This window comes from Saccopteryx leptura, chromosome 11 (assembly GCF_036850995.1).
Source record: "Saccopteryx leptura isolate mSacLep1 chromosome 11, mSacLep1_pri_phased_curated, whole genome shotgun sequence".
In the NCBI taxonomy this organism is placed as follows: Eukaryota; Metazoa; Chordata; class Mammalia; order Chiroptera; family Emballonuridae; genus Saccopteryx; species Saccopteryx leptura.
This window is the reverse complement of record NC_089513.1, coordinates 8,473,210-8,490,466: the sequence shown is the minus strand read 5'-3', so window position 1 is coordinate 8,490,466 and position 17,257 is coordinate 8,473,210. Positions and strand designations below refer to the sequence as shown.

Genomic DNA, 17,257 nt, shown 5'->3' with positions numbered 1-17,257 from the left:
GGTCTCAATTTTTTTTCCCCTGATGTGAAATTTAGTATGTTTTCAAAGGCAAAAGCATTCAAAGGTACAGTTCTGATGTTATAGTCATTTACGAGTTACAATCTACTGCAGCATCTCTAGTAGTTGCTATAGGTTTTCAGTCAAGTCCAAGTGGAGATATTTTTATCTCCATTTTATGGACAAGAAGACTAAGACAGAGTAAAGACCAGTTCATCAGTAAGATGGTAACACGCAGAGTTTAAGCTGTTCGGAGAAGAAAAGTTGATCAATACATTTCATGGATTTTTTTAACCTCAGTCTTTACTAAATTGAGGAATATTCACCATTTTTAGACTTGAAGCAGATGTGTTGAAAGCGCTAGACTAGGTAGTTGGTTAGTTTATATCAAGCCTTAGTTGGTTAAAGATTTGTAAGAAAATTGCCAGAGCCGCAGTGCATTGATGTGTTCTTAGTTTTGGTCTTTATAGTCTTAAATAAAAAAGTAAGTGGTGGGTAAAAATTCATCAAGGATATGGAGAGCCTGCCATCCAAGGACATCCAAGGGTCAATAAAACCTTTATGGAAAGTGTGGGTGTATACACTACTGTGTAAAACTCGGGGGGACAGAGAAGAATGAGAAGTCACGTGTGCCCCTCCAGGGTACTGTCTGCTGGCTAACGCAGACAGGTGAAGGTGCTGAGACAATCCCATGTGCCAATTGTTCCCACAGGCATCCCGAACCAGGGGTATGCCCCATCTAGGCAGTTCAGAGGAGGAGGGGGAGCAAACCAGAGACCCAGGAGGTGTTTTCTGTCTGGTTTGTTTTCTTTTGGCCTGATGCTGTTAAAACTTGAAAGGATAGGAATTGAAATAAAACAAGCATGACTGTTTTTTACGAAATGGGTTATACATTTGCTAAATTTAAGACAACAGATTGTTTTCTGAGAGTGTGGAATATGGTGATTAAAAAAAGGGACCCAGCACGTCAGGAGTTTATAAGTTAAAGAAGGGGTTAGATATGAAAACAGTGTAGCTAGATTTTCAGTATAAAGCAGAATTAGATGCACTCTGTTGAAGAAATTCAAACAACCTGCAATGGAGAAAATGTGGAGGGATTGTTGAGGGTCTGAGTACACGGCAACTTGCATTAAGCCAAGCTGGATGTCATTGGAAGGCAGGATGGTCAAGGAAACCTTTGGAGAAGGATGGAAATGCTTGCTATTCTCAGTCAGGGGTGAGCACCAACCGCTTCAACTTTGGAGGGACCAAGGCGATAGTATACAGCCATGTGAAGCCCTGTGCTTCAGAATTGAGGTTAAATCCATGGATCACAGTCTGCAATGAAAAGTAACTGGTGAGGGTGTGCTACAATTCCATGTATATTTTGTGTGATATTTTCTGACAAACATGATGACAACCAAATGATGTGAGTTTCTTAAAGGGGAATAACGGGGCAGTTTTTGTAACAGCCCAAGTGAAAACACACTAAGATTCTGAATTCACATCATTGCAGAGAAACTTAAAAGAAAGGGTTGATATGATACAGGTAAGGAGTGGGTATCCTATCAAGCAGAAGATGATGGAGCCATCATGAATTAGTAACACTATGTTTTAGGGCACCTGTGAAGTGGGCTTCGTGGTTTTAGCCTGTGCAGATTTTATGAAGAGTCCAACACAATTTGCCGTTTCTTACTGTGTCACCACACCAGTGCTGACGTACAGTCAGGTGTGGGAGTCTTGTGATGATTGTATCCCTTCCCTGCTGCCTTCCCCGGGGGAGCAAGACTCAGAGCTCTGTGCTGCTCACTGTTGGTGTTTACATGCAGTAATACGAATAATAACAGTGTAAATATTTATTGTGTTGTCACACCAAACAGAGTGAAAAGGATTTAGAAACTCAGGTAGTCCGGTGCATTTTGTCTTGTAGGGAATAATGAACAAGATTTTGTTGATGTTGTTATTTAGATGTAGCACAAGATGTTGACAAGGGTATTTGCAAGTGAAATAGACATAATACTGTGAGTTTTGCTCTGTCTTGAATAGAGTTCAGAAATTTGTTTTTCATGTATTGTTTATTGATTCATTTACCATGTTATGGTTTCAGAGAATTGGGTTTTTTTTTCCTGGCCAGAGGTTTTCACTGTGGAGAGTAGTACTTATCCATCCATAACAGTCTGACACCAACAGAGGTAGTGTGCATGCCTGTCGTGTGTGCATGTCTGTGCCCCTTGCCCACATAGACACGTGTCTGTTTAAGAATGCCATTTGGTAGTTCTGCACTCACAACATTTTTCTTTGCTGAATGTCCTTTTTCAGAACAGAAGGATGGTAGTTTTTTACTAATAGCCTGGGTTTCACTCCAGCTATTGAGATTATTATAGTGTGCACAATCTCACAGATTAAATGTCTGAATGCACTGGATATTTATGTATCCATCTTAACACTTCAAAGTTGGTCATCCCCTTGTAACTGCGTGTGCTTATATGAACCTTGCAAGGACACCGAGCTTAAACTGAAAGCTATTTTCTTGCTTGTGAATTTTGGCAGTGATGACAAGCCTAGTGGTGATCTGCTCTGGGGGAAATGCCATGGGGGAGGACAGCCAAGTTCAAGGGCTCCTGAAACAGGTGTGTGTGCGTGAGAGTGAGCATGTGTGTGTCTGGGGCGCGTAGAGAAGAAGGACTTTGATCGGTGCATAATGGGAGATGCCGTGACAACAGCAGTCGGTTGACAGGAATTTGTGAAATGAATCAAAGGGTTGGTTCTATAAATGGGAGTTCCTAATAAGATGTAGGGACAGAACAGAGCTTTGATTAAAGGCACTAAGGGTATATTTATTATGCATGCAATTCTGTGGTCATCGAATCTTCCTTAACACTTCACACCACTCTGAGATGTGCAGTCACTCCTTGGCACGGGCGAGGGTCAGGTTAGGAGGGTGACTGTGAGCAGTGTGGAAGGGTGGCAGAGCTTGGGCTGTTAGCAGCTTAAGATTCTTTTCATTTCTCATCTGCCTGTGTGCTAGGACTCACGTTTTTGCTATGTGATGTTGAGGTAGGAGAGATGAGTGCTGTTCTATAATGCCAAGAGAGGACCCTCCCGGTAAGTCGTAAGGCGTGTTAGTGGAAAGCCCCCGATGCACTGAGTTTGGTTAAGAGTTGGGGGCTACCTGGAGGGGCAGGTGGGATATACGCATTTTTCCAGATGGAGGGCCCCACTGTAGGGAGTGGCGGTTGGGCTTCGGACCAGCTCGCTGGCTTTATAATTCAGGAGCAGCCACACTGAGCTGACGCTGTGACCTGACTCCACCTCGGTTTCCTCCTGGGTTAGTCGGGAAGATAAAGCCGTCAGGTGAGCAAGAATGAGTTACTACACAGAGCCAATAAGAGCAGTGCCCGCCATGTAGGAAGCACTCAATACAGTAACAATTCTCAGCTTTCCGCATCTTAAATTAGAAGGAAATACATATATAATACCCTAAGAATGACTTAAGAAAATTACCTAAGTCCCTTTGTTTCAAGACTACAACTTCTCCACATGCTGGATAAACAAGTGAAACAGCAATCCCCTCTATAATTCCACATTGAACAAATCTAAATTATAATATGTGCTGGAAATTAAAAAAAATTTTTTTTTGTATTATTTAGTCCTGACTAAAATCTGCAGAAACTAAGGGATCAATTAGGCATGTAAATATTCGGGAGCAGAGTACAAACACGGGCGTCCAGGGGCAGCTCAGGAATCGCTCTCAGAAACCCAGGGGCTCTGCCCAACAGCTCCCGCAGAAGAGGCGTGCACTTTGCACCCACCTTCCGAAGTAGTTGCACGTATTTCACACTCGGAGCAGCTTGTGTGTTAAATAATGCGAGAGGGAGTTCCGCAGGACAGTGAGAATCCTTGGTGTTTGGTAAACTGGGTCTCGCATTCACGGTCATGGAGTCAGGAGGATGGCAGTTCCAGAGAATGAAAGCTGGTGGAAATGAATGACAGATGGAGTCCCGGACTTCTCAGGTTATCAAGTTCAGGAAAATGTGTAATTATTTGTGAGTGTCCTAAGGTTCCTCTGTTCAACATAATGTTCTGACACACAGAAGGGACAGTTCCCAGATAGGAAATGCAGATGAGGCGCTGTGCCCCGGCTGCTGCCGCCGGGGTTAATCATGCAAATCAAATGCAGTTCTTGGTATTTCCAGAAAGGTTTCCGTGGAAGTCTCAGGCACATATTGGTGTAAAATTCCGACTTCAGAGAGCAGTGTAATCTTTTTTTTTTTAATTCTTTTCAACTTCAGGTTTTAAAGTATAGGACAGGATCTGGAGAGACTGAATGAGTGAGGACATCTATTCCTACTTCAAAGTCACAGAAAGGGAAGTGGGTAGGACAGGGGGCACCCTTAAAGAATGCAGTGATTTCTAAGCATATTAAACACTATTAGATCTAGAGTTACACATGTTCTACAGCAAGTCCCTTTTCTTGGGATAAGTCCAAATCAACCCATTGTCCGTGTTTACTGAATGTCTATTTGGTGCAAAGAAGATGTCCAATCCTAGCAAGAATAGTACCAGTCAGAAATAACACCACAAGTGCCTACTTTTGGGAGGGATGTAAAGGACCTTTGGAGGTGAGACTGTTTGCGGGGAGACATGAAGTTGTTTTGCTCACCAGGGCAAGCTGACACATACTAAGAGCCTTTCTGCTGGGCACCAGTAGCACCAGCTTACCATTCCAAGAACAGTAAAACTGCCTTTGCTGCACGTCCTGACATAAGAATTATTTTTAGCGGTTCCCATATCGCTGACTCGCTTGCAAAGTTAATCTCATCTCACATGAATTTCTCACCAGCTTCACTCTGACGTTGATAAAGGAGATGGCTCCATCAAATACATCTTGTCAGGCGAAGGGGCGAGTTCCATCTTCATCATCGACGAGAACACCGGGGACATTCATGCCACCAAGAGGCTGGACCGCGAGGAGCAGGCCTACTACACGCTGCGGGCCCAGGCGCTGGACCGGCTCACCAACAAGCCTGTGGAGCCTGAGTCTGAGTTCGTCATCAAGATTCAGGACATCAACGACAACGAACCCAAGTTCTTGGATGGCCCCTACACCGCCGGGATTCCTGAAATGTCTCCTGTGGGTAAGTAAAGAACTCGCTGCTTGTGCAGTGTCTGATTTTAGGGGGTTTGCATTCAAAACTAAATCATCACACGTCCTGAAAAAGAAAAATCATGCTAGTATTTGTGTAACAGCTGCCAGTCTGGGTGAGGGGAATATTAGAGATGTGTTTAACAACCAGAACCGGAATCCTGCTATTCTACACGTTATTTTATCTTGTGGAAAATGGAAAATGAGGAAATTCTTCCTTTTACATAGCTATCTCAACATCTTCAAGAAATTAGCTTTTGCATTCCCTTTTCATTTAAAAAATTTAAAATAATAATGAAAATGATGCCTGAGAAGTTAAAAAAGTATATATCTTTGCAGACATAGCCTTATGATGATCTTACACGATTCTCTCTCCTGATAGTAGGACCATGATAAACTATTCTATTCTAAGCCTCTCTCTGTGGGCAGGGCCCTAGGCAGGTGGTCAGCGGCTAGACAGACTGTTCCTGGAATCTGCTTGTCTCTGCTGTGGAGTGTTCTCAAACCACAAATGTCCACCCACATGCCGCCATTCACCTTGTTCTAATTTTTCCAGAAACTTAAATGCATGAACGTTTATATTGAGTTTATAATAATGAGAACGTTATCTTCAGTTGGAGATCTATAAAAGAATGATGAAGTCTGTTTGGCTCCAGGGCCTTTGACATTGTCCCACTACTGGAAAAAGAGAAAGCCAAGTACTTCTACTATATCCTTTATCACATACTATAACCTCTGTTTTAAGTTCCCTGTTTTCAGTGCCTTTGGAATAGTTTCCACCAGTGTGTAGTTTTAGTATGGATGATCTTACAAAACCATACAACAGGAAGGGGCTGGAACAGAGACCAGCAGCTTTATATGTTTGTTTTCTGTTGTTTCGAGTATCGAAGGAGGAGGCTTACTTAAAGTAATAACCAGACTTGTGTTGTAGCACGTGAAAATTCCACCCAATGTGATTTGTTATACGTTCAATAAAAGTCATTTATTCATTCTGGGATTCAAGCAACCTGAATTCTCCTATGCAGAGGGGTAGAATGGTGAAGCTGTGTATTGTCAGTGCCCTTTAGGGCGAGTCAGCATTCCATGCCCAAGATTTCTGTTCCCATCAGACGGGGAGAGGGAAAATTATTTGGGGCACCGTGGCTCTTGCTGCCAAAGAAATCCAGATTGACAGTGAGCCAGAGGTGGCGAGGCTCATGGGCAGGAAAGAATCTGAGCCCCAAGGGTAGTCCTTTCACCTTAGCAGCGTCTGTGCGCGCGCTTCCTTGACCTTGTTCACACTTTGTCTGCCGGCCCACATCTTCAGAGCACTGTTGTTGCTTAACCACCAGAGCAAAATCGACAGTCAGGGTGGCGGTGGCAGTATGATGTTGGTTGGAGGTTTTAGAAGAAAGAGAAGGCACATCGTTCTCCCCAGAATAATAATGTTCCTCAAAACAGGAAGTTTTGAGACGTGCTGGAGCAATTCAGTTCAGTTCCATCATTCTCACGGGGTGTTCTGGGTGCTCTCATTGGCTTGCTGCGGTTTTCCTTTCCTACAGGGAATGTAACATGCAAATTGGGTCCATGGGAACTTCGTTTCAGAGGCGAAAGGATGCCCTGTCGCTTTGGTGTCACGGGTGTCCCTCTGTTCCCAAACAATGTGATTATTATGCACACATGTTATTTTAGTTTTTTGATTGATTCTGACAGGTTTCAGAACTTTTTAGGAAATACTTTTCAAAGAGCTTCGGGATTTAATTGACACTAATTGAGATCCCTGGGTTAATAACAACATTGAAACTAAGAACAATGAAGTTCTACATAAAATGGATTATGTGAATTTCTAGTGAGTCATAGTTTATCAAAGTATTTAATTCTAATCAAGTAGTTATACTAACCACTAAATTGTATGGTCTGTATTAAACAAGCTTTCAGTGTTTAATATTCAAGTTTATTTCTTTTTCATTACATGCTTACTCATTATGAGACTTAAAGCACATATAGCCCTTAGGATTGCTTATTTATTGGCAGATTGGCATGGTTAAAATGGAAAAATTAAACTTATTTAAGAATACATCTCTCTGTAGTAGATTAAGGAATATTCAGAAAAAATATATATATTATACAAAACCAATTTTCCTAAAGTATTCTTTTTCACTGTTTTAAGTTGTTTTCTCTTCTAATTAAGTAGAAAATCAGTAATAATTGTATCACTAGGATGAGTAGAGCTGTAGGATTGTGTACTATAGAGAATGTTGAGAACGTCAGTGCCTTTAAGTCTAACGTTTTAAAATAAAATTTAATTTTTAAAAAGATTTTCAAATGCCTGACCTGTGATGGCACAGTGGATAAAGCGTTGACCTGGAACACTGAGGTCACTGGTTTGAAACCCTGGGCTTGCCTGGTCAGGCACGTATGGGAGCTGATGCTTCCTGCTCCTCCCCTTTCTCCTCTCCCCCCAGTCCTCTCTAAAATTAACTTAAAGAAAATGATTTTCACATGTATGCTATTCACCATTTGGACCTACAGGCATCCACAAGACACCATCACCCAAGACAGTAAAACAAAAACAAAAACCTAAAATAACAACACAGAAAACTTCAGAACTTAAAAAAGTGGTACCATATATATTACTTCATATTTTCCCCCTAATTTTATTTTTTTTTATTTATTCATTTTAGAGAGGAGGGAGGGAGGGAGAGAGAGAGAGAGAGAGAGAGAGAGAGAGAAAGGGGGGAGGAGCAGGAAGCATCAACTCCCATATGTGCCTTGACCAGGCAAGTGCAGGGTTTTGAACCGGCGACCTCAGTGTTTTCGGGTCGACGCTTTATCCACTGCACCACCACAGATCAGGCTCCACCTAATTTTAAAGAAAATGGAAATGGTAAGGGAAACCATAGTGTGGAGAAGGAAATAGATTTATTACAAAATGGACATCAGTGACTTATTAAAGAATTTAGAAAGGGAAAGGAAATGTTAGTTGAAAATGTTGTATTTTTAAAGAACTTATTAGAGCCAAACTTGGACCTTAGAAGAATACATTTTAAAAAGGACTTGTCCCATGCCCATCAGCTAGGGCATGATAAAATAACATGTGCTTAGATATGTAAACTAAGCTAACGTGACTAATATTTTTAGGATTATATTCTACATGGGAATAAAACAGCATGCTAGATGCTTTCCATAGGGAATAAGCAGCTATGTGGTAAAATGAAGAAGCAATATGACATTTTATCATATGAAATGTAGAAAAACAACTAAAAATGCAATTATTAAAATTGTCATGTTTTCCTCCTTTGGGGGATTTGGTTGAAAGTTTCTTATGCTTTTGCCTTAAATCAATTAGTAGAAACAAATAAAACAAAAATAGGACAATCACTGAAGAGACAGGGTAACAACTAATATCCAGGTAAATATTAATCCCATATTCTTTCCTCAGTTAATGAGCTCTCGGCTTCTCTCTGTCTTTGCTTTGCTGCAGCCATGAGACCCTCTCAGTGATTTCAGTGACAGGATGCTTATTTGTCATGCTGCCTTCTGGATAGTGATTGAGACTGGCAGAGATTGCTCTTGATAAAAAAAAAAAAAAAAAAGATGAAAAAGAAAAAAAAGAAACTTGTTACCTGACCCTGATGGATGGGATATGCCAAAAATTTGAGTCCCATCCAATATCCCAGTCTTAACAGACACCATCAATCTTATCTATTTGCCAGCTTATTTTCATGCACCTTACATATTACTGAGGTCTTCATTAGCACCTATCCTACTGTGATCAAATCTTTTCATGGGCCTTGAAACAAGAAAAATGCAAAATTAGAAACAAATCTAGGGTAGGGTCACCAGCCTGTTGTGAGCTCTTATGTTTTGTGGCATTCAGAAGTTTTTAATTCATTGGTTTTTGGGTTGGCGTGTAGGGACTTCAGTGGTACAAGTGACAGCCACAGATGCTGATGATCCTACCTATGGCAACAGTGCCCGCGTGGTCTACAGTATTCTGCAAGGACAGCCATACTTCTCGGTGGAGCCCAAGACAGGTAAAAATTGAAATGCAACTCTGCTTAGAAAGTCACCATGTCTGGCTTGGCATAGAGTTATTTTTACTCAGTCTAGTTGGCGCTGATAATATTTTTATTACACTTTTCTCAATATGTGCATTATGATAACAAGTTGTGTATTACTTATAAAGGCAATAGCACCTTTTAAGAATACTTTAAAATATATATATTATACCTATATATTATACCTATATATACCTATATATTATATTAAAAACTATTTTCAATGCTATCTTCTGATTGTATAAGACAATCTTGAGTATTTACCTTTAAGTATTTTGTGAGTTTTTCTTTTTGTTTTTATTCTTTAATTAATTCACAGGGGAATTATATGCAGTGAAATTTAATCTCAAGCAAAAATCTCCCTGACATGCAGCAGAGTCAGTGGTAGGTCCGTCTCGTCCTTCCAGAGGTGGGATTTCTCAGGGAAATGAGTTTTAACATCACAGACAGGTGATGGTCAGCTAAATCAAAGACTAACTTCAATGACTGATTTTTAATCTTAAGAGAAAAAAAAATAATGTGAGATACAAGATTGCCTAGATAGAATACATGGTTGTTTGGCTAGATGTTGTTTTGATTTTCAGCTGAAAACGTTTTCATTATGTAAGGGTGTAATATAGAGCACTGTCTTGGTTATAAAATAACGTCAACTGCGGGTAAGGGAGGAGTGAGTGGGCGTGAAGATGGGCAGGCGTGGGCTGTGAGTCCTCATCATCCCAGTGAAAATCCAAAACTTCTTTATGTTTTGATAATTCTGCCTTTATCATGAAGAAGTCTTCAAATTGCCAGGTTTATGATTATGAATATTTGTTAGTACCTGTAAGCCACATATTTTTTTCTCATATATATTTTCTCATATATATATATATATATAATGGCAGTATTAATTCATTCTCTGTTGGAGATAAAAATTTTAAGTATCTTTTGTGAACAGTGGTTGGAATCACGTGTAAACAGAGAAGTGAATTTAATCTTAGCTCATCGTTCATTAGATTTTTCAAAACTGTATTGTGTACTTCACACCAGGGTAGTGGTAGAATTTTGAAGCTATTTGGAAAGTCTAGTAGATAAGAAATAGTTCAGATTAAGGAAGCATTGAAGGAGCAGTCAGTGCAAGTATTCTTTTTGTGGTGTGACTCCTGGGAATGTAGAAGGCGTGCTTGTGGCTGATTTAATGAGAGATCCGAGACTTACATTCCAACACCCACCCATTCCCGTATATATCTACTCTGCAGCCTAGAGAGACATTTACAAGTATCTGACAATTTGCTCACAAATTATACCACTCTTGCATTACATAAGCTGTCTAAAAACAGCATGGATTAATTCCAGGGGCTAAATATTTTGCTACTATAAATGGTGGTCCTAGCTTTGTTGTAAGTCCCATGTAGGTAAGACCTCACTGGTTGATAAAGTGGGTGATAACAGTCTGTTGTGCGGGATCACATTATTCGAACGTCAAATTTAATTTTAATTTCAGATTCTAAAGGGTTGTGTATGACAGAGATGAAGAAAGTTTAATTTTATTTAGAGTTTCTAGCGCTGTAACCACTGGGACTTCTCTGTCTGTAACCATTACTGCAGAACTGCTCTGGAAAGCCTTGTCCTCTCTGCCAATCCATAAGGAGAACGCTCTTATTACCCCTAAAAATGTGGGGGGGTTTTGACAAAAAAAGGGAAAAGTTTTCCGTTGTGAAGGCCACGAAGAGCTGTAAGTTACATTTCTGTTAGGCTTCTTTATTTATTGTCATTATTGTTCTTACATACATGAAGAATATTTGTTTTTCTTTTTTTTATTATTTATTCATTTTAGAGAGGAGAGAGAGAGAGACAGAGAGAGAGAGGAGAGAGACAGGGGGGAGGAGCTGGAAGCATCAACTCCCATATGTGCCTTGACCAGGCAAGCCCAGGGTTTCGAACCGGCAACCTCAGCATTTCCAGGTCGACGCTTTATCATGAAAAATATTTTTCATCTTCAAATCTAAGAGATTTTGAGAAGAAAGTAAAATTTTTGACAGAAATTTGAAAATGCTGAAAATATGCTAACTTGAGATTGTTAAAAAAAAAAAAAAAAAAAAAAAAAGACCAGGAAAATCACTATTAGGCACATCTCTGTAAGTTTAACTTCTAATTTATCTTTTTAAACATTAAATTTATCATGGCTAGTAAGGATAATATTAACAACCACTGTTACTACTTATGAATCACATATCATTCAGCTGATGTTGCTAAAAACTCCAAGTTCATGGTCAGTCCTAACAGTACTCACAGGCCCAGTGACCAGAGGGCGCTGTGTGTCCCGCCTTAATTTCTCCATCCATAAAACGGGAATGTGAGGGCTGCAAAACCCAATGCTGACAGTTCACTGCAACAGGCAGATAAAATGCACCCAAAACAAGATAACGCGGCGCTAAAAGGACTGCGGAGATTCCGGTCATCTGTCTTCATAATGTCCCCAATTGACTGAAAGACCAAGGGTCTTCGCAATGTGTTCTTCTGTTCTGCAAACCTGCAAGCAGAGATCCCATTTTTTTTGGTCTGTTTCACATATGGCAGGATTGGCTACCTCATTCGCAGGTCAGAATGAAAATGTGGGCTTCCTGTTCAGAAACTAGTAGGATTTCAGGATGTTAGCAGCAGAGCAAAAAGCCAAGCATGGAGCCAGTATGACAGCCCAGGGCAAAGGCCATGAAGCCGGCCCTGGGTAAATATCACTTGTCATGGAGTGTCCTTTGGCAAACATAGAGGGGTGACTCCACGGCACCTACATCATGACTGTTTCTTTTGAATATACATTGTAGTATATTACACGTGTAGAATTCATGTAAGTAAGAGAGTCGTAACAAAAGCCAGATCTGCCCCCCACCAGTTCCCTCCTGTGGCATGGCGCATGGTGTGCAGGTCCCTCACTCATGTCTCGGCTTGCTGAACACAGGCCCTCACTGCCTGCGGGAGTCTTTTCCTCAGAGTCTTTGGTGCTGACTCTGGAACACTTGGACATTCTAGATGCTTTGATCTGCACTGTGGCTGGCTCTTCTCCATCTGTTTATGGTTCTAGTCTATGCTTCCCTTAAAGGTGGACAGACCCAGTCATATAAGGCTTAGACAGAACATTTAGAAAAAACAATACTAATCATTAGGAAGAGATTCACCTTCCACATCTAATGCGTCCTGCACCTGCACATGGATACCCTCAGCCTTGTGTTACCCGGGTCATGCGGTTGCCTGGACTCTCGAGACTAGTCCAGAGCAGTGAGCGGATTGAAGGCACCAATAATTGTGTGCTCCCCTGCACGGGGGTAGTACACACGTGAGTTCTTAAGAAGATTCCATGGTAACCGAGTATGCGAGAAACAACCCAGGGACTAGTAGGACATAAGATAATCATCTAAAAATGTATTTGCAACTACAAACCAGGCCATTGTTGAACAATTACAGTGATAAATTTATGTTTCATATTCACAATACCTTTTGTGTTCATGCATTACAAATAAATGAAATGCTCTGGGTTATTAGGTCAGATGAAAAATTATTCAGAAAGCCTAAAATCTGATTCAGTATCTATTCTAAAGAGCTACAGGGTATATATAGTCTTCTCATTAGAATGGCTTAAAATTAATGATTATTAGAGTTAAATGTTACCTTCCGTAAACTCTCACAGAACTGTAGGGATCTGACCGCATGACTGGCTTCTAGCACATCTTGTCATAGTGTTAACGACTTGCTGTGTGCGTCTGTCTGTATAATACATAGCAAATGCAAATCAAATCCTGTATATGAGACTTCTTTTCCAAATGCAGACAGTTTATATTTAAAAGCAAAAAGCTAGCAAAAGTCATAGAACTATAAATCTATCATTTTTTAATATCCCTATTTAAATTCAATTCTCTCCCAATTATTTCATTCTTGTCAAAAATACGTTTAATATTTGAGGTATTTAGAAATTACCCTTGCCACCTGCATTACTTTGCATACTTTGTCATGATTTTTGCTTTGGAAAAGTGCTATTTATAGGATCACTTGTGAAGAGACGATTAGAGGTGTGAAAAATAAGTGAGTGACTTTGACTACTGGACTTTTTTCTTAATAACTTGAAATTTCCTTTCAAAAATAATGCCATGAAAAAAAACAAAAATAATGCCATGAAGCCAGTCCATGAGGGGAAGAGGCTCTAGGGTTTTCTCTGTGGATTAATTGAGATACGTGGGTCTCTCTCCATCACAATAAATGCACAAGAACAGAAACTCACATATATTGACATTGGAAAATGAGGAATGAATTAAAATGAAAAAAAAATTACTAGGAAATTTTTTAAAAACTCATTTTTTTTGTCATCTAGGTGAAACATAGTAGACCATCAGAATTTTTATATTCATTGCTCAATTTACTTGAAAAGAACACTACAAATAAAAATGGATGATAAATATAAAAAAAAGAAAGGCAAAGAAGGGAGAGAGAGGGAGGTAAATTCCAGAACTCTTAGCAAAGACAGTTTAAACTTGGTCACAGTGAGTGCTCCCTAGGTGCATGCTCACTGAGTTTATACCACAGTTAACAGGAATAGGAAGGAACAAATATGACATATTCACAGAATCATTGTGACTCTAAGAATAATTGTGTATTAGACAGTTACTAACTGAACCAAATAGATTCATGACTATTTCTTTTGATTTTCATTGTGATATTTCAAAGAAATATCAGTGATTATAGCAGGGGTGCCTGGCAGTTAGTATATTAGAATAAGTGATTGTTAAAACAACAACAACAAGAAAACTTTCCACTCAAAGTAAAATCAATGCTTAAAGTATTGATATTATTGTTGGTGTGTGTGTGTGTGTGTGTGTGTGTGTGTGTGTAATAGTGCTCACATCTAAACAAAAACGGGGTTACTTAAGATAGTATGAGTGTTATCAAGCTTGGAATTTTAGCAGCCAGTGATTCATTGCTTAAATTATTCTTAGACATTAGAAAGCTTTTCTCATCTGTTCCCTACCCTAGAACAGTCAGCAAACTTTGTAATATTGTGAAGTATGGGGAGGCCTAGTAGGGGATAATCTAGGCTTCTAGCTTACACTTAGAGCTGAAATAAGACACATAGACCATTATTACATGTGTCCATTGAACAATCAACCTTAAATGACTTAAAATTAAATTAAAAATACATATTTGGAATCTATGAAATGATTTTTATGCTGAGCATGAGGAAAAAACGATGTTTATCCAAATTTTTATATAATTATTTTCTTCCCTCAAATCAATCCTCTTTCAAAAAACCCAGTCTCTCCCTTGAAAAGAGTGTGATACCAGACTTCCACTACCTCAGTCTGAGTTGGTGAGGATTTAAATTCTAACTTCCTCCTAAAAGTTAGAATCTATTTAATAAAATAGAGCAAACATTTTTCAAGTTAAGTCAATAAACACGTGTCCTAGGTGAATGGGTCAGGCATTTTCTTTGCTGGAAAAAATGAATGTACAAGAAAGTATTAAGTAGGATTCTGGATTCCTATGTTTAATTAGCAAAGATGACCTCATACTGCTAGTTTCAAGGTCTCTATAGACTCATATTAAATAAATGGATTACCAGTAATATTATCTAGATGTACACATACTAAGTATATTAGGTATGTATGTCATTTTAGGTATTTACATGTAACATAGTTGAACTAAATCACATCCCATATTAAATATTAAAGCCTAATATACTTACAAAATACACTGTTTACCAAAATTAGGGGATATTTTAACACTTCATATTCATTTTGAAATACTCCCTAATTTTTGTGAGCAGTATAGTTATATAGTTGTTAATACAACTAATTCACTGCAACAGTGATTATTGAGTCAGATTTCCCCATAAAGAATGTGAAATTCTGAAATCAATTTGTCATACACCTGAATTATTAAGGGCTATTAATATTAAATTCAATTGACTAGAAACAGAAAACAACAAAACACACCAATATTTTTAGTGCTGTTGAATGCCATTATTATGGTCATTCTCATCTGTAGTACTTTCCCCAGACCTTTCAATGCTGCATAAGATCACCAGGCATCGGGCATCAAAGCCACCGCTTGAAATGGTATTTGCTTAATGTATACAACTCCCATTTTTTTTCTTTGTAGAGCATTTCTATTATTTTGGTAGTGACTGTAACTGAAGGGGTTATGGTGATTTCGTGTCACTGGGACTAAGTTGTTGGAGAGAATAAAGGTGAGGTATATTGCCATACACTTGTACAGGTGACCGCCCATTATTTTAGATAAAGAGTTCTGTTTATTGTTTGATCTTTTCTGAATTATATTTTCATAACACTTAAAGATAATCCTCTCTGTTCATCCACATTACAGCATTCCTTGTGTTTTATATTACGTGTCATTAGCATACCCCTTTGGTCTCTGAGATGCTTTAAAATGATTAAAAACAAACTAAACGGCAAAAGGCACCATCTCAAGAGGGAGCTTGCTACCTAAGTCAGTGTTCTTCACTAGTGTGAATTCAGTGAATCGTGATGCATTTTACTGGGATTTGAAATTTTACAGGAGTCATCAAGACCGCCCTTCCAAACATGGATAGAGAGGCTAAAGACCAGTATTTGCTTGTTATTCAGGCAAAGGATATGGTTGGTCAAAACGGAGGACTCTCGGGAACCACGTCAGTCACCGTGACCCTCACTGATGTCAATGATAACCCACCTCGCTTCCCTCGAAGTAAGTGAGCTATTTCGTTAAATGTCGCGGGTCAACTAGCTTTCTCGCCGGTCTGTAAACATGACTTTAGAAGGAACTGCTTTTCAAATTCCTCTCAATTATCTTACTACATTCCTCCATAATTTATTTTGTTTCATCAAGAGCATGATTTTAATTCAGAAATACATACTGAGAAGGATAGTAAAAGTAAATAGAAGCAATCTTATATTTGAATTATTTCTCTCTTAAATATATGGTTCTTCATTCACATTATTTGATACTAGACAATTATTATGTGTTTTTATGTATTAACCTTTTCACTTTAAGACATTTCCCAACATTCTGTAATTTATGTGGTTGTGGAAATAAGTAATATAGAAGAGTGTTTTATTTTTAAAAATCCAAATAGAAGAGGACTGAATGTTTCACCTCTTACTCCACACTTTTTTAACCAGTTTACACACCTTGAACATTATAGTTCTACGACATCTTTCCTGTGCAAACACTCAGTGTTTCAGAAAGATATCAATCCAAAGAACCAGAAAACCACACACCCTCAATTTCGTTTCTTTGCTTAAAGTGGTTTTTTACTTTAACCAAGGAAAAGGTAAAAAAATAAAAATAAAAAATAATCCTGTAGCTCGAGATTTCCTGATTGTAAAAAAAGCACTTTATCTCTGTCTTTTAGTTGCCTTTGCCTTTTTTTCCTTTTTTGTAAGCGCACGTGGTACTTCTTCAGCGTGCTCAAGAATGTAAGGAAATTGTGCAGTGCAGCCTGCAGTGTCTGCAGAATGCCCGTTTGTCGGCAGTGGGGAACTAAGCTCCCTTGCAGACAGACCTCAGAAGGGAGTAACGGCAAGTGAGGAAGCTTTCTCTGCAGATATGAATGTCACTATGTTTCATTTCAAATACTACTTCTTCAGATATTTCATTTTCATTTTACATAGTTTTTATTTAGGAAGTTAAATTTAATGGGTGACATTGATCAATAAAAGTACATTGGTTTCAGCATTAGAACTAATGATTGTATGGTGTGCCCATCACCCAAAGTCATGTGTTAATATTTATATTATACAGCAGACATTTCAATAACTCCTGGCCAAACAAACAAACAGTACCCTAAGGTTTTCATTATAAAAATCAACCTATTTTTAATTGTGCTCCTGATGGCTTATAAAGGAGGAGGTGAGGATTGTAAAATTAAAGAAAAAAAAATCAAACAATAATGTAATTATATTGGGCTCATAATAAATGTAACCATTTCTCTTTTCTTTAAGCCTATAATGATAGAAGCGATATTTAGAATTTTTATGGTTTCAGTTGTCATGATTTGATAAGATACAGTCCAAGTTTTCTAGCTTGTTAGACATTCCAACTTACTAGAGTGAAAAAGCCAACCTGTGTGTTA

At 38.8% G+C, this 17,257-nt stretch overlaps 1 protein-coding gene across 2 annotated transcripts in view; it reads left to right on the top strand.

The window, feature by feature from the left end:
• The window catches only part of CDH7 (cadherin 7), a 118,822-nt gene that overhangs the window by 46,393 nt on the left and 55,172 nt on the right, over nucleotides 1–17,257 (top strand). For both annotated transcript variants that reach the window (XM_066353040.1, XM_066353041.1), the window contains exons 3-5: nucleotides 4,820–5,114; nucleotides 9,019–9,138; nucleotides 15,703–15,870. In XM_066353040.1, coding sequence (XP_066209137.1) covers nucleotides 4,820–5,114; nucleotides 9,019–9,138; nucleotides 15,703–15,870 — 583 coding nt within the window. The remainder of the gene's footprint in view (nucleotides 1–4,819; nucleotides 5,115–9,018; nucleotides 9,139–15,702; nucleotides 15,871–17,257) is intronic.